The sequence below is a fragment of the Cyanistes caeruleus genome, chromosome 30, assembly GCF_971803275.1.
Source record: "Cyanistes caeruleus chromosome 30, bCyaCae1.hap1.1, whole genome shotgun sequence".
Lineage (NCBI taxonomy): Eukaryota > Metazoa > Chordata > Aves > Passeriformes > Paridae > Cyanistes > Cyanistes caeruleus.
This window is the reverse complement of record NC_141730.1, coordinates 2,747,394-2,771,347: the sequence shown is the minus strand read 5'-3', so window position 1 is coordinate 2,771,347 and position 23,954 is coordinate 2,747,394. Positions and strand designations below refer to the sequence as shown.

The 23,954-nt window shown below is 56.2% G+C and overlaps 2 protein-coding genes across 2 annotated transcripts; both read right to left on the bottom strand.

Moving 5' to 3' along the window:
- Positions 1–709: 709 nt before the first annotated feature.
- Positions 710–10,230, bottom strand: LOC111943383 (methanethiol oxidase-like; the record flags this gene model as incomplete). Its single annotated transcript, XM_086865752.1, has 10 exons — positions 710–1,262; positions 1,382–1,500; positions 2,863–2,955; positions 3,048–3,169; positions 4,174–4,252; positions 4,693–4,871; positions 5,829–6,011; positions 6,842–6,962; positions 8,541–8,726; positions 9,856–10,230. Coding segments are annotated over 10 exons (1,620 nt in total), but the record flags the coding sequence as incomplete, so codon positions are not given.
- Positions 10,231–16,225: 5,995 nt separating this feature from the next.
- LOC147648836 (methanethiol oxidase-like) lies at positions 16,226–23,477 on the bottom strand. Its single transcript, XM_086866467.1, has 9 exons — positions 23,303–23,477; positions 22,998–23,118; positions 21,904–22,086; positions 20,836–21,017; positions 20,001–20,079; positions 19,128–19,249; positions 18,398–18,490; positions 17,043–17,161; positions 16,226–16,409 (listed from the first exon to the last, which is right to left on the bottom strand). The coding sequence occupies exons 1-9, from the start codon at positions 23,471–23,473 to the stop codon at positions 16,247–16,249; spliced, it is 1,233 nt and encodes a 410-aa protein (XP_086722593.1). The 5' UTR covers positions 23,474–23,477; the 3' UTR covers positions 16,226–16,246.
- Between the last annotated feature and the right edge of the window lie 477 nt (positions 23,478–23,954).

Sequence of the window (23,954 nt, the reverse complement as noted above, 5' to 3'; positions counted from 1 at the left end):
CCGCGCGCGGCCTCTTCTTTTTTCTGATTGGCTGCGGCGCCGCTGGTCTGCCCGGATACGGCGGCGTCCGCGGCTGTGATTGGCTGAGCCCGGCCCCCCCCCGCGTCCCCCGGGCTGGGGGTGAGCGCCCGGATGTGGCGGGGCGGGAGGGGCTGAAATCTGCCTGGCAACAGCGATCTGATTGGCCGGGGCGGGCGGCGCGAGGGGAGACGGGTGTGAGGTGAGCGTGCAAGGGGGTCACGTGGCGGAGGGGGGGGGGGAGTGTGTGTGACGTGTGCGGGGTTGTGCAAGGAGGTGTGTCACGTGGGGGGGGTGGTGGTGTCACGTGGGTGCGTGTGCAAGGGCGGGTCACGTGTGCGGGTCACGCGTGAGTGTGCAAGGGGCGGGGGTGAGTGTGCAAGGGGCGGGGGTCACGTGTGCGGGTCACGCGTGAGTGTCGCGTGCGGGTGTGCAAGGGAGTCGCGTGGTCCCGTCACGTGCGCCGTGCGCGTGCAAGGCGCGTGCAAGGCGCGTGCAAGGCGCGTGCAAGGCGCGTGCAAGGCGAGCTCCGGCGCGGGAGCGGGGAAGGGAAGGATTTTCCTGGGATTTATTTGATCCCGCGGGTCACGCGCGCCGCCGGCAGTTCCCGGAATTCCCAAATTCCCCAGTCCCAGAATTCCCAAATTCCCCAGTCCCAGAATTCCCAAATTCCCCAGTCCCAGAATTCCCAAATTCCTGCGCATGCCGGAGCTGCAATCCCTGCATTCCCAAATCCAGGATTCCCGGGATTCCCGGGATCACAGCCAGATGTCGGAGGTGCCGTTCCCCGTTCCCGGGATTCCCGGAATTCCCGGAATTCCCGGAGGATTCCCGGGATCACAGCCAGATGTCGGAGGTGCCGTTCCCCGTTCCCGGAATTCCCGGAATTCCCGCAGGATTCCCGGGATTCCCGGGATCACAGCCAGATGTCGGAGGTGCCGTTCCCCGTTCCCGGAATTCCCGGAATTCCCAGAATTCCCGGGATTCCCGGGATCACAGCCAGATGTCGGAGGTGCCGTTCCCCATTCCCGGGATTCCCGGAATTCCCGGAATTCCCGCAGGATTCCCGGGATTCCCGGGATCACAGCCAGATGTCGGAGGTGCAGTCCCCCCCCGGGTACCGCATCTCGTGCGCCAGGCAGGGCCCGCCCGGCTCCTTCCCGAAATCCACCAGGAATTTGGGATTGACGGCCAGGCCGCCCCGCTCCGTGTCCACGTCCAGCTGCAGCATCACCGAGCCTTCCCTGGGGGCACCGAGACCACTTAACTACTCATTAATAATCAATTATTAATAATTAATAATAATTATTAATAATGATTAATGATTAATGAATGATGAATTCTTGCTGATGTGGGCCCTGACCTGAGCAGCTCGGGGTAGAAGAGCCGGTCCCAGGCGCTGTACAGGGAGGTGCTCACGTAGAGCCGCCGCCCGTCCAGGCTCAGCTGCAGCATCTGCGGCCCCCCCGGCACCTTCCTGCCCTGGGAACCCACAGGAAACCAATCAATCAATCAATCCATCAATCAATCAACCCACAGGAAATCAATCAATCAATCAATCAACCCACAGGAAATCAATCAATCCATCCATCAATCAATCATCCCACAGGAAATCAATCAATCAATCATCCCACAGGAAATCAATCAATCCATCCATCAATCAATCATCCCACAGGAAATCAATCCATCAATCAATCAATCAATCAATCATCCCACAGGAAATCAATCAATCAATCATCCCACAGGAAATCAATCAATCAATCCATCAATCAATCATCCCACAGGAAACCAACCAATCAATCATCCCACAGGGAATCAATCAATCATCCCACAGGAAATCAATCATCCCACAGGAAATCAATCAGTCAATCCATCAATCAATCATCCCACAGGAAACCAACCAATCAATCATCCCACGGGGAAATAAATCCCACTGGGAATCATCCCACACGGAAATCATTCCTCATGGAAAATCAATCCCACCGGGAAAATCCCACCGGGAAAATCCCAGGGAGACGGGAATGGTCCCCCTGGATCCAGGGCTGTGTCCGGCCAGGGGGGATGGAGCCGATCCCAAGGGGGGATTTGGGAAGGATCCAGGGAAGGATGGAGCGGATCCCAAAGTGGGATTTGGGAAGGATGGAGCTGATCCCAAAGCAGGATTTGGGAAAGATCCAGGGAAGGACAGAGCCGATCCCAAGGGGGGATTTGGGAAGGACAGAGCTGATCCCAAGGGGGGATTTCGGAAGGACAGAGCTGATCCCAAAGCAGGATTTGGGAAGGATTTCAGGGAAGGATGGAGCGGATCCCAAGGGGGGATTTGGGAAGGACAGAGCTGATCCCAAGGGGGGATTTGGGAAAGATCCAGGGAAGGACAGAGCTGATCCCAAAGCAGGATTTGGGAAGGATCCAGGGAAGGATGGAGCGGATCCCAAAGGGGGATTTGGGAAGGATGGAGCTGATCCCAAAGGGGGATTTGGGAAAGACCCAGGGAAGGATGGAGCCGATCCCAAAGCGAGATTTCGGAAGGATGGAGCGGATCCCAAAGGGGGATTTGGGAAGGATGGAGCTGATCCCAAAGCAGGATTTGGGAAAGATCCAGGGAAGGACAGAGCTGATCCCAAGGTGGGATTTGGGAAGGACAGAGCTGATCCCAAAGCAGGATTTGGGAAAGACCCAGGGAAGGATGGAGCCGATCCCAAAGCGAGATTTCGGAAGGACGGAGCCCATCCCAAAGCAGGATTTGGGAAGGATTTCAGGGAAAGATGGAGCCAGTCCCAAGAGGGGATTCGGGAAGGACAGAACCCATCCCAAAGCGGAATTTTGGGATTTTTCAGGACCCACCTGGATGACGAAGGGCTCCGGTTGGCTCTGCAGCTCCTCATCCTCGCACACCCTCACCGGCCCTCCCTTGGCGACGCTGCCGCCCACAAACACCTGCAGGACAACCCCCGCCTTGGCTGATCCCAGGGAAAAAAAAAACCCCAAAACCATGGAAAAACCGACGGAATTCCGTCGGAAATCCTGACCTGCCCCACCAGTCTGGGATTTTTGGGGTCGGAGATGTCGTACTGGCGCACGTCGCCGTGCAGCCAATTGCTGAAATACAGGAAGCGGTCGTCCAGGGAAATCAGGATATCCGTGATGAATCCTTCGGGAAGGAATCACAGAGAGAACCCAAATCCTTGGGTTGGAGACAGGGAGAGACCCCAAATCCTTGGATTCAATGGAGAACCCCAAATCCTTGGATCCAAGGCAAGGAGAGACCCCAAATCCTTGGATTGGAGACAGGGAGAGACCCCAAATCCTTGGATTCAATGGAGAACCCCAAATCCTTGGATTGGAGACAGGGAGAGACCCCAAATCCTTGGATTTAAGGCTGGGAGAGACCCAAATTCCTGGATTTAAGGCAGGAAGAGACCCCAAATCCTTAGATCAGAATCATGGAGAAACCCCAAATCCTTGGATTGAATGGAGAACCCCAAATCCTTGGATCCAAGGCAGGGAAAGACCCCAAATCCTTGAATTTAAGGCAGGGGAAGACCCCAAATCCTTGGATTTAAAACAGGGAAAGACCCCAGATCCTCAGATCCAAGACAGGGAGAGACCCCAAATCCTTGGATTGGAGGCAGGGAAACCCAAATTCTTGGATCACAGACAGAGAAACTCCAAATCCTTGGATTTAAGGCAGGGGAAGAGCCCAAATTCTTGGATTGGAGGCAGGGAAACCCAAATTCTTGGATCACAGAGAGAGAAACTCCAAATCCTTGGATTTAAGATGGGGAAAGACCCCAAATCCTTGGATTTAAGGCTGGGAGAGACCCCAAATCCTTGGATCAGAGACAGGGGGAATCCAAATCCTTGGATTTAAGACAGGGAGAGACCCCAAATCCTTGGATCCAATGGAGAACCCCAAATCCTTGGATTTAAGGCAGGGAAAGACCCCAAATCCTTGGATTGGAGACAGGGAGAGACCCCAAATCCTTGGATCGAATGGAGAACCCCAAATCCTTGGATTTAAGGCAGGGAAAGACCCCAAATCCTTGGATTAAAGGTGGGGAAAGACCCCAAATCCACGGATCCAATGGAGAACCCCCAATCCCTGGATCCCTGAAATGATTCCGGGACGGATCCCGGCACCGGGAATGCGCCCACCTGGCATCTCCGGCAGGAGCCAGCCCTCCACCTTCTTGCTGGGCACCTGGATCACCTTCTGCGCCGCCCAGGCTCCGTCCTGCGGGAGGAGAGGGATGGGATCCCACCACCCCAAATCCCACAGGATCCTTCTCCGGCTCCAGAACGAGGGCTCTGGGATTCCGGGAAGGATTTTGGGAGGCAGAAAATGATGCGAGGAAAGGATCTGAGGGCTGAAACTGATTTTTTTCCCAGGTGGTTTGGCGGTTTTCCGACCTCCTCTGGATCCAGATCTTCTGGGAACGAGGGGTCTGGAATTCCAGGAAGGAATTGGAGAGCCAAAAACATTTAATTTTCCAGTTTTGGGCTGCTTGGAAGGGATTTGAAGGCAAAAAAAACCCGCGGAATTTTCCAGCTCTTTTGACGGAAAACATTCCCAATCCTCCTCACAAACCCGACACTCCCCGGAAGTTCTAAATCCGCTAAAAAACGAAACCATTCCCAGCCGGGATCCCCAAAATTCCCGGGATTCGGGGCTACCTGGGTCTTGTAGAAGCGATGGACGGCGCTGCTGATGGTGCAGCCCACGAATCCTTGGGAAGCGTCGGGATCGTGGAGGAATCGGATTTCCAGCGGAGCCGAATCCTCGCCCACGTCGATGGCCTGGATGTACCTGCGGCTGCTCCAGTCCCACACGTTCAGCCGGCGCCCGTAACGCCCTGGGAAAATGGGAATTTTTGGGGGGTTTTTCTGGGAATTTTGGAGAAATTTTTGGGAATTTTGAGGGATTTTGGGGGAATTTTTTGGGAATTTTGAGGGAATTTTTGGGGGGGTTGGGAATTTTTTGAGGAATTTTTGGGGGAATTTTGAGGGATTTTGGGGGGATTTTCGGGGAATTTTGGAGGAAATTTTGGGGGAATTTTTGGAGAATTTTGGGGGATTTGTGGGGAATTTGGGGGGATTTTTGGGGGAATTGTTTTGGGAATTTTGGGGATTTTGTTTTTAATTTTGGGACCCCAAATCCATGGATTTGAGACAGGGAAAGACCCCAAATCCATGGATTTGACACAGGGAAAAACCCCAAGTCCTTGGATTTGACACAGGGAGTGACCCCAAATCCATGGATTTAAGTCCGTGATACTCCCAAATCCATGGATTTAAAACAGGGAGTGACCCCAAATCCATGGATTTGACACAAGGAAAGACCCCAAATCCTTGGATTTGACACAGGGAAAGACCCCAAATCCTTGGATTTAAAACAGGGATTGACCCCAAATCCATGGGTTTTACACAGGGAAAGACCCCAAATCCTCAGATCCGAGACAGGGAATGACCCCAAATCCATGGATTTGACACAGGGAGAGACCCCAAATCCATGGATTTAAAACAGGGAAAGACCCCAAATCCATGGATTTTACAAAGGGAATGACCCCAAATCCATGGATTTAAGGCCGTGATACTCCCAAATCCATGGATTTAAGTCCATGATACTCCCAAATCCTTGGATTTGGCACAGGGAGTGGCCCCAAATCCATGGATTTAAGTCCGTGATACTCCCAAATCCGTGGATTTAAAACAGGGAGTGACCCCAAATCCATGGATTTTACACAGGGAACGACCCCAAACCCTCGGATCAGAGCCAGGGAATGACCCCAAACCCTGGGAGCTCTCCTGACCCTTCCCGAGGTCGCTGGGATCGAATCCGTATCCCAGGAATTTGGGCGCGCCCCACTCGGTGCTGATGAGGACGTTGTGCCGGGGCTGGTACCAGAAGTCGTAGCCCATGGGGGGAACCTCGTCCCCCTCCTCCCACGTCCCCTTCACCTCGAAGCTCTCGGCGTCCAGCAGGATAAATCCGCCTGATTCCCGGGAAAAGAAAAACAAAACCAAACCCCAACTCCCGTGGAATTCCCGGGAAATCGCTGTGCCCCGTTGAGGTTGGTTCGGATTAGGAAAGCCTTGACTGTCCCAGAATTCCACGATTTCCAAACCCCAGGCACTTTCCCAACCTCAAACAATTCCAGAATTCCCAATCCCAGATCCCATCAGGTCTTTTCCAACCCCAAACAATTCCAGAATTCCATGATTCCCAGTCCCAGATCCCACCAGGCCCTTTTCCAACCCCAAACAATTCCAGAATTCCCAATCCCAGATCCCATCAGGTCTTTTCCAATCCCAAAAAATCCAGAATTCCAGAATTCCCAATCCCAGATCCCACCAGGCCCTTTCCAAACCCCAACAATTCCAGAATTCCCAATCCCAGCTCCCATCAGGTCTTTTCCCATCCCAAAAATTGCAGAATTCCATGATTCCCAATCCCAGATCCCACCAGGCCCTTTCCAAACCCCAACAATTCCAGAATTCCATGATTCCCAATCCCAGCTCCCACCAGGCTCTTTCCCAACCCCAAACAATTCCAAAATTCCACGATTCCCACCCCACATTCCCAACCCCAACTCCCACCAGGCCTTTTCCAACCCCCAAAAACTCCAGAATTCCACGATTTCCAGACCCCAGGCCCTTCCCCAACCCCCAAAAATTCCACAATCCCACAATTCCCACCCCAAACACCCCCCACCGTTCTTTTTCCCCAAACCCGACCCATCGGATTCTCCCGGACGGATCCTCCCGGTGGGAAAATTCCCGCGGGGAAAAATTCCCGGAATTTTCCATGGGAATTCCGGGATACCTTTCCCGTTCCCGGCCGGGTCTCCCAAGGCGCTGATCATCACCTCCCCGCTGCCCAGGCAGTGCGAGGTGTGCGGGTAGCCCAGGCCGCACTTCCAGAACACGTCCTCGGGATTCACCACCTGGAAAAACAAAAACCCCGGGAATCCTGGAATTCCGGGGGTTTTTCCCCAACCCGGCGTGACCCTGATGGGATTTTTTTCCGTGGAAAATGAGGCTGGAGGGGTGAATTTGGGTTGGATAATGGGGGAAATTCCAGCTGGGAAAGGGTGATTTTGGGATAGAGGCACTTGGGGATGTGGATGAGGAGGGACCCCAAATCCTTGGATTAAATTTAGGGAAAGACCCCAAATCCTTGGATTAAATTTAGGGAGACCCCAAATTCTTGGACTGAATTTAGGGAGACCCCAAATTCTTGGATTGAATTTAGGGAGACCCCAAATCCTTGGATTAAATTTAAGGAGAGACCCCAAATCCTTGGATTAAATTTAGGGAGATACCAAATCCTTGGATCAAATTTAGGGAGATCCCAAATTCTTGGATTAAATTTAGGGAGAGATCCCAAATCCTTGGATTGAATTTAGGGAGACCCCAAATTCTTGAATTAAATTTAGGGAGAGACCCAAAATTCTTGGATTAAATTTAAGGAGAGACCCCAAATCCTTGGATTGAATTTAGGGAGAGACCCCAAATTCTTGGGTGGAATGGAGATCTTAATTAGGATTCGATCCTAAAGGGCTTTTCCAACCTCCACAATTCCATAATTCCGTGATTCCCAATCCAGCTCCCACCAGGCTCCTCCAAAACCCCAACCTGCCCCAAATCCTCTTCCCTGATCTACCGCTGATCCCAAATCCCCCTGATCCCAAATCCCCCTGATCCCAAATCCCCCGATCCCAAATCCCCCTGATCTAAATCCCCCGGATTCCAAATCCCCTGATCCCAAATCCCCCCAATCCCAGCTCTCTGTGATCCCAGTTTAAACCGATCCCAGATCCCTCTGATCCCAAATCCCCCTGATCCCAACTCCCGGTGATCCCAACTCCCTGTGATCCCAAATCCCCGTGATCCCAAATTCCTCTGATCCCAAATTCCTCTGATCCCAAATCCCCCTGATCCCAAATCCCCCCGATCCCAAATCCCATCAATCCCAACTCCCTGTGTTCCCAATTTAAACTGATCCCAGATCCCTCTGATCCCAACTCCCACCGATCCCAAATCCCCCGATCCCAACTCCCCCTGATCCCAACTCCTGGTGATCCCAATTCCCTGTGATCCCAATTCCCTGTGATCCCAACTCCTACAGATCCCAACTCCCCCTGATCCCAACTCCTGGTGATCCCAATTCCCTGTGATCCCAAATCCCCCCAATCCCAACACCCCGTGATCCCAACTCCCCGTGATCCCAACTCCCCCTGATCCCAACTCCCCCTGATCCCAACTCCCTGTGATCCCAACTCCCCCAAATCCCTGTGATCCCAACTCCCCGTGATCCCAATTCCCCCTGATCCCAATTCCCTGTGATCCCAACTCCCTGTGATCCCAACTCCTACAGATCCCAACTCCCCCCAATCCCAAATTCCCCTGATCCCAACTCCCGGTGATCCCAACTCCCCCCAATCCCAACTCCTACAGATCCCAGCTCCCGGTGATCCCAATCCCAACTCCCGGTGATCCCAACTCCCGTCGATCCCGGGAACCTTGTGGATGCGGGGAGCTCGGGGCTGGCTGGCCACGTCCACGACGTAGATTCGGGATGAGACGAGGGCGGGCAGGATGAGGAAATCCCGGGATTTGCCGGGATCCCCGTGGCAGCTGCTGCAGGCGTTCCAGCCCGAGTGGTGCAGCTCGTCCCCCACGTTGGGCATGGGCAGCCGGTGGATAACCTGGGAAAAAAGGGAATTCCAGCCGGGAATGTGCCCAAATCCAATCCCAAAATTTTCCAGGATTCCCTGGGCTGGTTTCTTTGGGATTTTTGGGATAAATCCTGGATCCTGCTGGAGATTTTCCATGGATTCCCCATCCCTGGATCCACCTGGAACATCGGGAATGTCCCTGCCGTGGGATTGGATGGGATTTAAGGATCTTTTCCATCCCAAACCATTCCAGGATTCCCTGGGCTGGTTTCTTTGGGATTTCAGGGATAAATCCTGGATCCTGCCCAGATTTTTCCATGGATTCTCCATCCCTGGAACACCGGGAATGTCCCTGCCCGCGGGATTGGATGGGATTTAAGGATCTTTTCCATCCCAAACTATTCCAGGATTCCCTGGGCTGGTTTCTTTGGGATTTCAGGGATAAATCCTGGATCCTGACGGAGATTTTCCATGGATTCCCCATTCCTGGGAGTCTCCAGGACCCCCTGGCACGCTGGGAATGTCCCCAGCCCGGGATTTTTAAGGCTCTTTGGGATCTTTTCCATCCCAAAGCATTCCAGGATTCCCTGTTTTGGATTTTCGGGATAAATCCCGGATCCCGGCCCAGATTTTTTCCATGGATTCCCCACCCCTGGAATTCTCCAAGACCATCTCGGATCAGCCTGGGACGGTGGGAATGTCCCTGCCCTTGGATCTGGATGATCCTTAAGGATCCTTCCCACCCAAACCATTCCAGGATTTTGGGATCACAGAATTCCCGACCTCCATCCCTTCCCGGTTTTTGGGGTCGTGGAGACCCAGATTCCCAAAAATCCCAAACGGGAATCCTGGGGTGAGGTTTGGGACGGCTTTTCCATGGATTTTTTTTTTTTGGGGGGGGGATCAGTGGATATTAGCGGAAATTCCTTCCTGGAAAATGGGATCAGGCGGGGAATTCCCATCCTTGGAATTCCCGGGAAAAAATTAAAAAAAAGCGTGGATGCGGCACTTTGGGGATTTAAAGGCCTTTTCCAACCTGAAAAATTCCGTAATTCCATGATTTTATGATTCCATCGGCGCATCCCACCTTCCGCACCCTCACCCCACCATCCCTGGGCGGGAATCCCAGAAATTTTGGGATTTTTCCATGGAAAAGCACCTGGCTGTAGGAGGGGGATTCGGGATCCACGTCCACCGTGGCCAGAAAATCGGGAATTTCCTTCCCGGTGTTCCTGTAGATGCAGGGCACGTAGATGATCTTTTCCCGAGGGCCTGGAAAAACGGGAATGTTGGAAAAATCCGGGTCCGGAGGAGGGAAAAATTCCCGGAGCGGAATTTTTTTGGGATGGTTGGATCCGAGTTTTCCCGCTGTTCCGTGATGGGGTTTTGGTTTTTTTGGGATGGGATCCGTGGATTTCGGGCTCTCTCGGGAAGTCCGGGATGGTGATTGAGGTTGGGAAGAGATCCTTGGGATCCCCGGAATTCCCAAATCCGAGATCCCATCCCTGGAGGAGCTGATCTGAGAGGATCGGGAATGGGAATGGGAATGGGAAAATGGGAATGGGGGAATGGGAATGGGATTGGGAAAATGGGAATGGGAATGGGGGAATGGGAATGGGAATGGGATTGGGAAAATGGGAATGGGATCGGGAATGGGAATGGGAATGGGATTGGGAAAATGGGAATGGGATCGGGAATGGGAATGGGAAAATGGGAATGGGGGAATGGGAATGGGATCGGGAATGTGGGAATGGGAATGGGATTGGGAAAATGGGAATGGGAATGGGGGAATGGGATTGGGAAAATGGGAATGGGATTGGGATTGGGATTGGGAAAATGGGAATGGGATCAGGAACGGGAATGGGAATGGGGGAATGGGAATGTGGGAATGGGAATGTGGGAATGGGAATGGGATTGGGATTGGGATTGGGATTGGAAAAATGGGAATGGGATCGGGAACGGGAATGGGAATGGGATTGGGAATGTGGGAATGGGATTGGGATTGGGATTGGGAATGGGAATGTGGGAATGGGATTGGGAAAATGGGAATGGGAATGGAAATGGGAAAATGGGAATGGGAAAATGGGAATGGGAAATGGGAATAGGAATGTGGGAATGGGATTGGGAATGTGGGAATGGGAATGGGATTGGGATTGGGAATGGGAATGGGAAACTGGGAATGGGAAAATGGGAATGGGAAATGGGAATGGGAATGGGAAAATGGGAATGGGAAAATGGGAATGGGAAAATGAGAGTGGGAATGGGAATGGGAATGTGGGAATGGGATTGGGATTGGGAAAATGGGAATGGGAATGGAAATGGGAAAATGGGAATGGGAATGGGAAATGGGAATAGGAATGTGGGAATGGGATTGGGAATGTGGGAATGGGAATGGGATTGGGATTGGGAATGGGAATGGGAATGGGAATGGGAAAATGGGAATGGAATGGGAATGGGAATGTGGGAATGGGAATGGGAAAATGGGAATGGGAAAATGATAGTGGGAATGGGAATGGAAATGGGAATGGGAATGGAAATGGGAATGGGAATGTGGGAATGGGATTGGGAATGTGGGAATGGGAATGGGATTGGGATTGGGAATGGGAATGGGAATGGGAAACTGGGAATGGGAATGGGAAACTGGGAATGGGAAAATGGGAATGGAATGGGAATGGGAATGTGGGAATGGGATTGGGAAAATGGGAACGGGAAATGGGAAATGGGAATAGGAATGTGGGAATGGGATTGGGAAAACGAGAATGGGAAAATGAGAGTGGGAATGGGAAACTGGGAATATGGGAATATGGGAATGGGATTGGGAAAATGGGATTGGGAATGTGGGAATAGGAATGTGGGAATGGGATTGGGAATGTGGGAATGGGAAACTGGGAATGGGAACGGGAATGGGATCAGGATTGGGAATGGGAATGTGGGAATGGGAATGGGAACAAATCAAATCCCAACCCAGGACAAGTGTTTGGATCCAAGGCAGAGACCCAAAATCCTTGGATCCAGCCCCAAATTTCCAGGGAATCCTTTCCCAATCCCAGGGATGAAGGGCGGGGTGGGGAAACTCCGGAATTCCCAGATTTCCAGGGAATTCTCTCCATGGGAATTCCGGTTCTGGAGGACGGGATTTTCCGGCTATTCCAGAATTCCCGGAATTCCGGGCTCGCCTTTCATCGCTTCCAGAGGGGAGGCGTAGCCAGGACCGCACGATCCGCATTTTCCTGGGGCAAAAAATCGGGAATTAGAGCAAAAAACTTGGATTTGAATCACTTTTTTTTTAATATAAATTAGAAATCATAGAAATCGTGATTGTATTAATAATATTAGTGATAATTATAAAAAATTATGTAATTATTTAGAGTGATTATTATTGGAGAAATTATAATAAAAATTAGAAATAATAATGGTAGAAATAATAGAAGTAATTATTATAAATAATAGAAATAATAATAGAAATAACAGAAATAATTACAAATAATAGAAATTGAAATAATAGAAATAATTAGAAGTAATAGAAATAATAATAGAAATAACAGAAATAATTAAAAATAATAGAAATTGAAATAATAGAAATAATTAGAAGTAATAGAAATAATAATAGAAATAATATAAATAATTATAATATAAATATAAATTATATAAATCATATAGACAACGTAAATAATAAGAGAAATAAGAGAAATAATAATTGCAAATAATATAAATAGAAATAATAGAAATAATTAGAAATAATAGAAATAACAAAATAAGAAATAATAGTTATAAAGAATATAAATATAAATTATATAATAATAATTACAAAATAATATAAATAATATAAAGAATACTAATAATAATGGAAATAATAGAAATAATAATTACAAATAATATAAATTATGTAAATGATCATTAGTAACTTAAATAAAAAAATAATAATATTTCATTTGGGGCTTGGAAAATGGGAAAAAAATTCCATTTGGGGGTTTGGAAAATGAGGAAAAATTCCATTTGGGGTTTGGAAAATGGGGAAAAATTCCATTTGGGGTTTGGAAAATGGGGAAAAATTCCATTGGGGTTTGGAAAATGAGGAAAAATTCCATTGGGGTTTGGAAAATGGGGAAAAATTCCATTGGGGTTTGGAAAATGAGGAAAAAATCCATTGGGGTTTGGAAAATGAGGAAAAATTCCATTTGGGGTTTGGAAAATGGGGAAAAAATCCATTGGGGTTTGGGAAATGGGGGAAAATCCCATTTGGGTTTGGGAAATGGGGGAAAATCCCATTTTTTTCCATGTTTTCTGCCCGTCAGAGCCACAAAATCCCAATTTCCAACAGCTCCTGAGGGATTACGGGAAAGATCCCAGGGCAGGAAAAATTCCCAAATTTTCTCCCAGTGGGAACCTCTTACCTGCATCGGATTTCGGGGAGAAGGATCCCACCTCCATCATTCCAACCGGGAAAAAAAAAAAATTCCAAGGAAAAACAGAAGCAGCAGCAGCTCCGGGAAGCTCCAAATAAAAAATAGGGAACAAAACCGAGGTTGGGAAAAAATAAAATAAATCCAGGGAGAGGAAGGGGAGGATCCTAAAATCCCTAAAATCCCCGGGGTGTGGGAGGAGCTGGAAATTCCCGATTTTTCCAGGGTTTCCTTTGGAAGGTGGGAGGGAAATTCCCACATTCCCGGAGGAATTTTGGGGAGCTGGCAGATTTTTATCTGGGAAGGGGAAAAACTGGAAAAGTGGGGCCGGAGCGAGGTTTTAATTGGGGTGAGGTTGAGTCAGAGGCGGCTGCGGCTTCGGAACGCCGAGTCGGGCGTCGGGATTTTGGGATTTGTGGGATTTGGTGGGGATTTGGGGTTGGATCGTCTGGTTCCACCCCCTGGGATAATCCCTGGGATGGGTTTGAGCAATTCCAGGGGTGGGGAATCCGTGGAAATCTGGGGCAGGATCTGGGATTTATCCTGAAAATGCAGGGAAAAAAAAAAAAACCAAAATCCTGGAATGGTTTGGGATGGAAAAGGTCCTTAAATCCCATCCGATCCCGCCCCAATCCCATGGAAATTCCAGGTGGATCCAGGGGTGGGGAATCCATGGAAAAATCCGGGCCGGGATCCGGGATTTATCCCGAAAATCCCATCTGAGCCAAAACAGGGAATCCTGGAATGGTTTGGGATGGAAAAGATCGTTAAAAATCCAGGGCTGGGGACATTCCCAGCGTGCCGGGGAGCTCCAGGGATGGGGAATCCATGGAAAAATCTGGGCTGGGATCTGGGATTTATCCCAGAAATCCCAAAGAAACCAACCCAGGGAATGCTGGAATGGTTTGGGATGGAAAAGATCCTTAAATCCCATCCAACCCCACCCCAACCCCGCGGGCAGGGACATTCCCGGTGTTCCAGGGATGGAGAACCCATGGAAAAATCTGGGCTGGGATCCGGGATTTATCCCAGAAATCCCAAAGAAACCAACCCAGGGAATCCTGGAATGCTTTGGGATGGAAAAGATCCTTAAAAATCCTGGGCTGGGGACATTCCCAGCGTGCCAGGGAGCTCCAGGGATGGGGAATCCATGGAAAAATCTGGGCTGGGATCTGGGATTTATCCCAGAAATCCCAAAGAAACCAAAACAGGGAATCCTGGAAAGCTTTGGGATGGAAAAGATCCCTAAAAATCCCGGGCTGGGGACATTCCCACCATGCCAGGGGATCCTGGAGACTCCCAGGGATGGGGAATCCATGGAAAATCTCCGGCAGGATCCAGGATTTATCCCAGAAATCCCAAAGAAACCAAAACAGGGAATCCTGGAAAGCTTTGGGATGGAAAAGATCCTTAAATCCCATCCAACCCCACCCCAATCCCACGGCAGGGACATTCCTGATGTTCCAGGGATGGGGAATCCATGGAAAAATCAGGGCTGGGATCTGGGATTTATCCCGAAAATCCCAAAAAAACCAAAACAGGGAATGCTGGAAAGCTTTGGGATGGAAAAGAGCCTTAAAAATCCCGGGCTGGGGACATTCCCAGCGTGCCAGGGAGCTCCAGGGATGGGGAATCCATGGAAAAATCTGGGCTGGGATCTGGGATTTATCCCAGAAATCCCAAAGAAACCAGCCCAGGGAATCCTGGAATGGTTTGGGATGGAAAAGATCCCTAAAAATCCCGGGCTGGGGACATTCCCAGCGTGCCAGGGGATCCTGGAGACTCCCAGGGATGGGGAATCCATGGAAAATCTCCGGCAGGATCCAGGATTTATCCCAGAAATCCCAAAGAAACCAAAACAGGGAATGCTGGAATGGTTTGGGATGGAAAAGATCCTTAAATCCCATCCAACCCCACCCCAATCCCACGGGCAGGGACATTCCCGGTGTTCCAGGTGGCTCCAGGGGTGGGGAATCCATGGAAAAACGGGCGGGGTTTGTCCCGGGATGGGACCGGGAATGAGGCTCGGGAAGCTGCGGCTGATGCAGGGAACGACTTTATTGAGAGCGGGATAAAGCAGAGGCGGGCGGGGCGGCGGAGCCGGGACCGGGATGGGACCGGGAATGGACCGGGGTGGACCGGGATGGGACCGGGATGGGCTGGGATGGACCGGGAATGCACCGGGATGGGCTGGATGGGACCGGGAATGCACCGGGATGGACTGGGGTGGGCTGGATGGGACCGGGAATGGGTCGGGATGAACTGGGATGGGACCGGGATGGAGCGGGATAGGACCGGGAATGTCTCGGGAATGTCCCAGGATGGAGCGGGAATGGCTCGGGACGGACCGGGATGAACCGGGAATGTCCCAGGATGGACCGGGAATGTCTCAGGATGGACCGGGAATGTCCCAGGATGGACCGGGATGGAGCGGGAATGTCCCGGGCCAGGGACTGGGCCAGGACAGTTCCGAGCCCTGCGCTGCCCTCGCTGCTCCCGGCGCTGCCGAAGCTCCGGAGGCTCCGGGAGAGCTCGGGGACATCCCGGGACAGCCCGGGGACAGCCCGGGGACAGCCCGGGGACATCCCGGGGACATCCCGGGACAGCCCGGGGACATCCCGGGGACAGCCCGGGGACAGCCCGGGGACAGCCCGGGGACATCCCGGGACAGCCCGGGGACATCCCGGGGACATCCCGGGGACAGCCGCGGGTCCCGGCGCTGCTTTCCCAGAAACAGGATCGAGATTCCAGCGGGAACGGGGAATCCCAAAGCCCGGAATCACCCAGAGGATCCCAAATCTGCGATTCCCAAAGCCCGGAATCACCCAGAGGATCCCAAACCCCTCAGCCAGGGGATCCCAAAGCCGGGAATCCCCCCAAACCCTCACCCAGGACACCCCAAACCCCTCCCAGGGGATCCCAAATCCTCACCCAGGACACCACAAACCCCACCCAGGACACCCCAAACCCCCACCCAGGACACCCCAAACCCGCACCCAGGGGATCCCAAACCCCCACCCAGGGCCCCCCAGCCCCAGCCAGGTCCCCCCGGCCCCAGCCAGGGCCCCCCAGCGCCCGGGATCCCCCCGGAGCCCCGCGGCCGGGCCTGGCGGCGCTGCCGGGAGGGGCGGGCGGCGCTCCCGGGGCTCAGGCCGGGGACACGGATTTGGAGTCGCCGCCGAGGAAGCGAATCTCGTGCGCCAGGCACGGCCCGTGCGGCTCCTTGCCGAAATCCACCAGGAAGTTCTTGTTCACCGCCAGGCCGCCCTTGTCCGTGTCCACGTCGAGCTGCAGCATCACCGAGCCCTCCCTGCGCGGGGACAGCGGCGGCTCGTGGCGACAGCGAGCCCCGGGGGCCGCCCGGAGCCGCTCCCGGCACCGCCAGGGCCGGCCCGGGACAGCGGGGATGGGATCGGGGCGGCTGCGGATCCCCCCCGGCCGCCCCTGGGAACGGGGAAAAGCCCTGGCAGGAGGGGCCGGGGGGGCAGCGGGGGCGGCTTTGGATCCCCAGATCCCCCCGGATGGGATCGGGGTCACTTTTCCCTCCCTGAGCCCCCCCAGGATGGGATCGGGGTCACTTTTCCCCTCCCTGAGTCCCCCCAGGATGGGATCGGGGTCACTTTTCCCTCCCTGAGCCCTCCCAGGATGGGATCGGGGTCACTTTTGCCCCCCAAACCCCCCCAGGATGGGATCGGGGTCACTTTTGCCCCCCAAACCCCCCAGGATGGGATCGGGGTCACTTTTCCCCCCCAAACCCCCCAGGATCGGCTCAGGCCGGCCCGGATCCCCTCGGGGCCGAGCTCAGGCCGGGCTCTGCTCGATCCCTCCCCGGCCGGGGGGGCTCGGCCGGGAGCGGCTCCGGGAGAGCCCCGGGGGGGTCCCGGCCCCTTCCCCAGCCCCGGCCCGGCCCGGGGGGAGCCTTTTCCAGGCGGGAATTGCTCACTTGAGCAGGCTGGGGTAGAACTGCCGGTCCCAGGTGCTGAACAAGGAGTTGGTCACGTAGAGCCTCTTCCCGTCCAGGCTCAGCTGCAGCGCGGCGGGGCCGCCGTACACGCGCTTGCACTGGGACACGGCACTGGGGTTACTGGGGACACTGGGGACACTGGGATGGGGCACTGGGGGCACTGGGATGGGGCACTGGGGACACTGGGGACACTGGGATGGGGCACTGGGACACGGCACTGGGGGCACTGGGGACACTGGGGACACTGGGGACACTGGGATGGGGCACTGGGGACACTGGGACACGGCACTGGGGTTACTGGGGACACTGGGGACACTGGGATGGGGCACTGGGGACACTGGGGACACTGGGGACACTGGGGACACTGGGATGGGGCACTGGGGGCACTGGGGACACTGGGATGGGACACTGGGATGGGGCACTGGGATGGGGCACTGGGGGCACTGGGACACGGCACTGGGGTTACTGGGGACACTGGGGACACTGGGATGGGGCACTGGGGACACTGGGACACGGCACTGGGGTTACTGGGGACACTGGGGACACTGGGATGGGGCACTGGGGTTACTGGGGACACTGGGGACACTGGGATGGGGCACTGGGGGCACTGGGGTTACTGGGGACACTGGGGACACTGGGATGGGGCACTGGGGGCACTGGGGGCACTGGGGGCACTGGGGGCACTGGGACACGGCACTGGGGGCACTGGGGACACTGGGGACACTGGGATGGGGCACTGGGACACGGCACTGGGGGCACTGGGGACACTGGGACACGGCACTGGGGTTACTGGGGACACTGGGGACACTGGGATGGGGCACTGGGGACACTGGGGACACTGGGGACACTGGGGACACTGGGATGGGGCACTGGGGGCACTGGGGGCACTGGGGGCACTGGTGAGAGCAGGTTCAGGTGAGCACACACACACTCAGGTGAGCACACACACACTCAGGTGAGCACACACACACTCAGGTGAGCACACACTCAGGTGAGCACACACTCAGGTGAGCACACACACACTCAGGTGAGCACACACACACACTCAGGTGAGCACACACTCAGGTGAGCACACACACACACTCAGGTGAGCACACACACACTCAGGTGAGCACACACTCAGGTGAGCACACACACACACACACTCAGGTGAGCACACACTCAGGTGAGCACACACACAGGTGAGCACACACACACACTCAGGTGAGCACACACACACACTCAGGTGAGCACACACGCACTCAGGTGAGCACACACTCAGGTGAGCACACACTCAGGTGAGCACACACTCCCACTCCAGCCCTGCCCAGGTGCCGCAGCCCCCCGGGGCTCACCTTGACCACCAGCGGCTCGGGCTGGCACTTGAGCTCCTCGTCCCTGCAGACGCTGACGGGGCCCCCTCGCAGGATGCTGCCCCCCACGAACACCTGCAAGGGCCAAAGCCTTTCCCATTCCCAATCCCTTCTCCAATCCCAAAGCCTTTCCCATTCCCAATCCCTTCTCCAGTCCCAAAGCCTTTCCCATTCCCAATCCCTTCTCCAATCCCAAAGCCTTTTCCATTCCCAATCCCTTCTCCAATCCCAAATCCTTCAAACCTTTCTCCCAATCCCAAACCCTTTTCCCAAATCCTTCCCCAGTTCCAAACATCAATCCCAAACCTTTATCCAAATCCCAAACATTTATCCCATTCTAAATCCCGATTCCCAACCCCAATTCCCCATTCCCAACCCCAATTCCTGATTCCTAACCCAAATTTCCGCTTCCCAACCCCAATTCCCAACCCCAAATCCCCATTCCCAATCCCGATTCCCCATTCCCAACCCCAATTCCCAATTCCCAACCCCAAATCCCCATTCCCAATCCCGATTCCCCATTCCCAATTCCCAATCCCCATTCCCAACCCCAGATCCCCATTCTCAATTCCCAATTCCCAACCCCAATTCCCATTCCCAATCCCCATTCCCAAGCCGTGCCAGGGCCGCGCTGGCCCCGAGCGCTCCCGGCCGCTCCCCCCGGCCCTGCCCGGCCCCATCGCGGCCCCCCGGCCCCAGGGCTGCCCCTCACCTGCCCCACCAGCCGGGGCTTGCAGTTCCTGGCCAGCTCGTACTGCCGGATGTCCCCGTGCAGCCAATTGCTCACGTACAGGAACCGATCGTCCGGGCTGATGACGAGGTCGGCGATGAAGGCTGCGGGCACAGCCGGGGCTCAGCGCCACGGGCAGCGCCGGGGGAGGGCGAGCGGGCCCGGCCTCAGCTGCCCCTGGCACGGCCGGGGCTCGGGATTGGGGCCGGGGCTCGGGATTGGGGCCGGGGGTCGGGATTGGGGCCGGGGGTCGGGGATTTGGGCCGGGGCTCGGGATTGGGGCCGGGGGTCGGGGATTGGGGCCGGGGGTCGGGATTGGGGCCGGGGCTCGGGATTGGGGCCGGGGCTCGGGATTGGGGCTCCGGCAGGATTTGGGGACAGCCAGGATTTTGAGTTTCACAGGATTTGGGGTCTCTTAGGATTTGGGGTCTCTCAGGATTTGGGGTCACCCCGCGGGATTTGGGGTCTCTCAGGATTTGGGGTCTCTCATGATTTGGGGTCTCTCAGGATTTGGGGCCAGGCAGGATTTGGGGTCACCCGGCGGGATTTGGGGTCTCTCAGGATTTAGACTCTCTCAGGATTTGGGGTCACCCCGCGGGATTTGAGGTCTCTCAGGATTTAGGGTCTCTCAGGATTTGGTGTCTCTCAGGATTTGGGGTCTCTCAGGATTTGGGGTCTCTCAGGATTTGGGGTCACCCCGCGGGATTTGGGGTCTCTCAGGATTTGGGGTCTCTCAGGATTTAGGGCCAGGCAGGATTTGGGGTCACCCCGCGGGATTTGGGGTCCCGGGCCGGCTGTGCCCGGCCGCGGGAGCGGCGGAGGGAGCAGCGCCGGCAGCCCCGAGGGCGCACGCACCGGGCATCTTGGGCATGATCCAGCCCGACACGTCCTTGGCCGGGATCCGGATCACCTCCTCCACCGCCCAGTTCTCTCTCTGCCAAAGGACAGCGAGCCCGGTGAGCCCCGGGCCGAGCCCGAGCCGGGCACTGCGGGATCGGAACCGGCCCAAATCCCGAGCCCGAGCCGGGCACTGCGGGATCGGAACCGGCCCAAATCCCAAATCCCGAACCGGGCACTGCGGGATCGGAACCGGCCCAAATCCCAAATCCCAAATCCCAAATCCCAACCCGAGCCGGGCACTGCGGGATCGGAACCGGCCCGAATCCCAAATCCCAAATCCCCGACCCGAGCCGGGCACTGCGGGATCGGAACCGGCCCGAATCCCCGACCCGAGCCGGGCACTGCGGGATCGGAACCGGCCCAAATCCCAGATCCCAAATCCCGAGCCCGAGCCGGGCACAGCGGGATCGGAACCGGCCCAAATCCCAAATATCAAATCCCAAATCCCAAATCCCAAATCCCGAGCCGGACACTGCGGGATCGGCCCCGTCCCTGTCCCAGCGCCCAAATCCCCATCCCAGCCCCATCCCGGCTGCCGACCCGGGGCACACCGAGACCGTTCCCAGCCCCATCCCGGCTGCCGACCCGGGGCACACCGAGACCGTTCCCATCCCCATCCCAGCCCCATCCCGGCTCGGCTCCCGCTCCCGGGCCGCTCCCGCCGGGCCCGTCCCGCTGCCCTCCCCAGCCCCGGCTCCGAGCCCTCGCTCCCGGCGCTGCCCGCGCTCGCCGCCGCCCGGCCCGGCCGCTTCCCCGCAGCCGCGGGGCCGCTGCCGGCGCTCGCACTCGCCTCGCAGGGTTTATAGAGGCGGAAGATGGCCCCGCTCAGGGCACAGCCCACGTAGCCCTCGGCCGCCTCGGGGCTGTGCAGGAAGCGCACGCTGAGCGGCAGAGAATCCTCGCCCAGGTCGAAGCACTGCGTCAGGCTGCGGCACGACAAGTTCCACACGCTCAGGCGGCGGCCGAACACCCCTGCGGGACACGGGGGGAAAGGCTCGGGGGCGCCCGGGGACAGGGAGCCATCCCCGAGGGGCTCCTGCTGCGAGCCGGCAGGGAAAGGACAGCGGGAAGCGCGGAGGGAAAGGTGGGGAAGGGGAGGATTGGGGAAGAACAGCGGGAATTGCGGGATTTGGGGAGAACAGCGGGAATTGCAGGATTTGGGAAGAACAGCGGGAATTGCGGGATTTGGGGAGAACACCGGGAATTGCGGGATTTGGGGAGAACACCGGGAATTGCAGGATTTGGGAAGAACACCGGGAATTGCAGCATCGGGCACAGCCCGGCTCAGCCTGGGCTCAGCCCCTGCCCATCCTCAGGCCGAGCCCGGCCGAGGCTCTGCGGGCACCCAGCGGCTCTCGGGGGTACCGAGCCCCGCCAGCCCCGGCTGCAGCCCGGTACCGATCCCAGCCCGGTACCGATCCCAGCCCCGGCTCCAGCCCGGTTCCGATCCCAGCCCCGGCTCCAGCCCGGTTCCGATCCCAGCCCCGGATCCAGCCCGGTACCGATCCCAGCCCCGGCTCCAGCCCGGTACCGATCCCAGCCCCGGTTCCCAGCCCGGTACCGCTCCCAGCCCCGGCTCCCAGCCCCGGTTCCCAGCCCGGTACCGATCCCAGCCCCGGCTCCCAGCCCGTTACCGATCCCAGCCCCGGTTCCCAGCCCGGTACCGCTCCCAGCCCCGGCTCCCAGCCCCGGCTCCCAGCCCGGTACCGATCCCAGCCCGGTACCGATCCCAGCCCGGTACCGATCCCAGCCCCGGTTCCCAGCCCGGTACCGATCCCAGCCCGGTACCGATCCCAGCCCGTTACCGATCCCAGCCCCGGCTCCAGCCCGGTTCCGATCCCAGCCCCGGCTCCCGAACCTTTCTTGAAGTCGTCGGGGCTGAAGCCGCGCCCGGCCACTTTGGGCACCAGCCCGGCCGAGCTGACCAGGACGTTGTGCCGGGGCTGGTACCAGAAGTCGCAGCCGGTGTGGGGAACCTCACACTCGTTCTCCCAGTTCCCCTTCAGCTCGAAGGTCTCTCCGTCCAGCACCACGAAACCACCTGCGACACGCCAGGGACAAATCCAGGCTCCCGCCTTTGCAACCCCCGAGCTGGGAGCGGTGGCAGGGAAATGGGAATTCCGGCAGGGAAATGGGAATTCCGGCAGGGAAATGGGAATTCTGTGCAGGGAAATGGGAATTCTGTTCAGGGAAATGGGAATTCTGTGCAGGGAAATGGGAATTCCGGCAGGGAAATGGGAATCCCGGCAGGGAAATGGGAATTCCGGCAGGGAAATGGGAATTCTGGCAGGGAAATGGGAATCCCGGCAGGGAAATGGGAATTCTGTTCAGGGAAATGGGAATTCTGTGCAGGGAAATGGGAATTCCGGCAGGGAAATGGGAATTCTGGCAGGGAAGTGGGAATTCCGGCAGGGAAATGGGAATTCTGTGCAGGGAAATGGGAATTCTGTGCAGGGAAATGGGAATTCCGGCAGGGAAATGGGAATTCTGGCAGGGAAATGGGAATTCCGGCAGGGAAATGGGAATTCTGTTCAGGGAAATGGGAATTCCGGCAGGGAAATGGGAATTCTGGCAGGGAAATGGGAATCCCGGCAGGGAAATGGGAATTCTGTGCAGGGAAATGGGAATTCCGGCAGGGAAATGGGAATTCTGTGCAGAGGAAATGGGAATTCTGTTCAGGACAATGGGAATCCCGGCAGGGAAATGGGAATTCTGTGCAGGGAAATGGGAATCCTGGCAGGGAAATGGGAATTCCGGCAGGGAAATGGGAATTCTGGCAGGGAAATGGGAATCCCGGCAGGGAAATGGGAATTCTGTGCAGGGAAATGGGAATCCTGGCAGGGAAATGGGAATTCTGTTCAGGACAATGGCAATCCCGGCAGGACAATGGCAATCCCGGCAGGACAATGGCAATCCCGGCAGGACAATGGGGATCCCGGCAGGACAATTCACCTTTGCCGTTGCCGGCGGGGTCGCCCATGTTGGCGATCAGGATGTCGCCGTTGGGCAGGGCGTGGGTGGCAGCCAGGTAACCCTTGTTGCACTTCCAGAACACATCCACGGGCTCGATCATCTGCACAAAGCGCTGCAAATGTCAGCCTCGGCCTGCTCGGCGCCTCTCCCGGGACCCCAGAATCCTTCCTTGGACCCTTCCTCCCTCCCTTCTTCCCCTCCCTTGAATGAATCACTCCTTCCTTCCTTGAATGAATCCCTCCCTCGCTCCCTCCCTGTCCCTCCCGCTGCTGTCCGGGCCGTACCTTGCAGATCCGAGGCGCCCGGCACTGGGAGCCCACATCCACCACGTAGATGCGGGAGGAGATGAGGCCGGGCAGGACCAGCTTGGTCCTTTTGGCCGCGGCGCCGCTCTCGAAGCAGCCGCAGGCGGGGCCCCAGCCCGCGCAGTGCAGCTCGTCCTTGAGGTTGGGCATGGGCAGGCGCTGGATCACCTGGGCACGGCCAAGGGAGCTCAGCCCGGGCCGGCCGGGAACGGCCCTGGGCAGCGGCCCCGGCAGCGGGGAGCTGCGGAGGGGCCGGGGAGGGATCTGGGGAGCCCTGGGGAGGGGTTTGGGGAGCTGCGGAGGGGCCGGGGAGGGATCTGGGGAGCCCTGGGGAGGGGCCGGGGAGGGATCTGGGGAGCCCTGGGGAGGAGTTTGGGGAGCTGTGGAGGGGCCGAGGAGGGACTTGGGGAGCCCTGGAGAGGGATTTGGGGAGCCCTGCGGAGGGGCCGGGGACGGATTTGGGGAGCCCTGGAGAGGGGCTGGGGAGCTGGAGAGGGATTAGGGGAGCCGGAGAGGGATTTGGGGAGCTGGGGAGGGATTTGGGGAGCTGGAGAGGGATTTGGGGAGCTGCAGAGGGATTTGGGGAGCCCTGCAGAGGGATCTGGGGAGCTGGAGAGGGATCTGGGGAGCT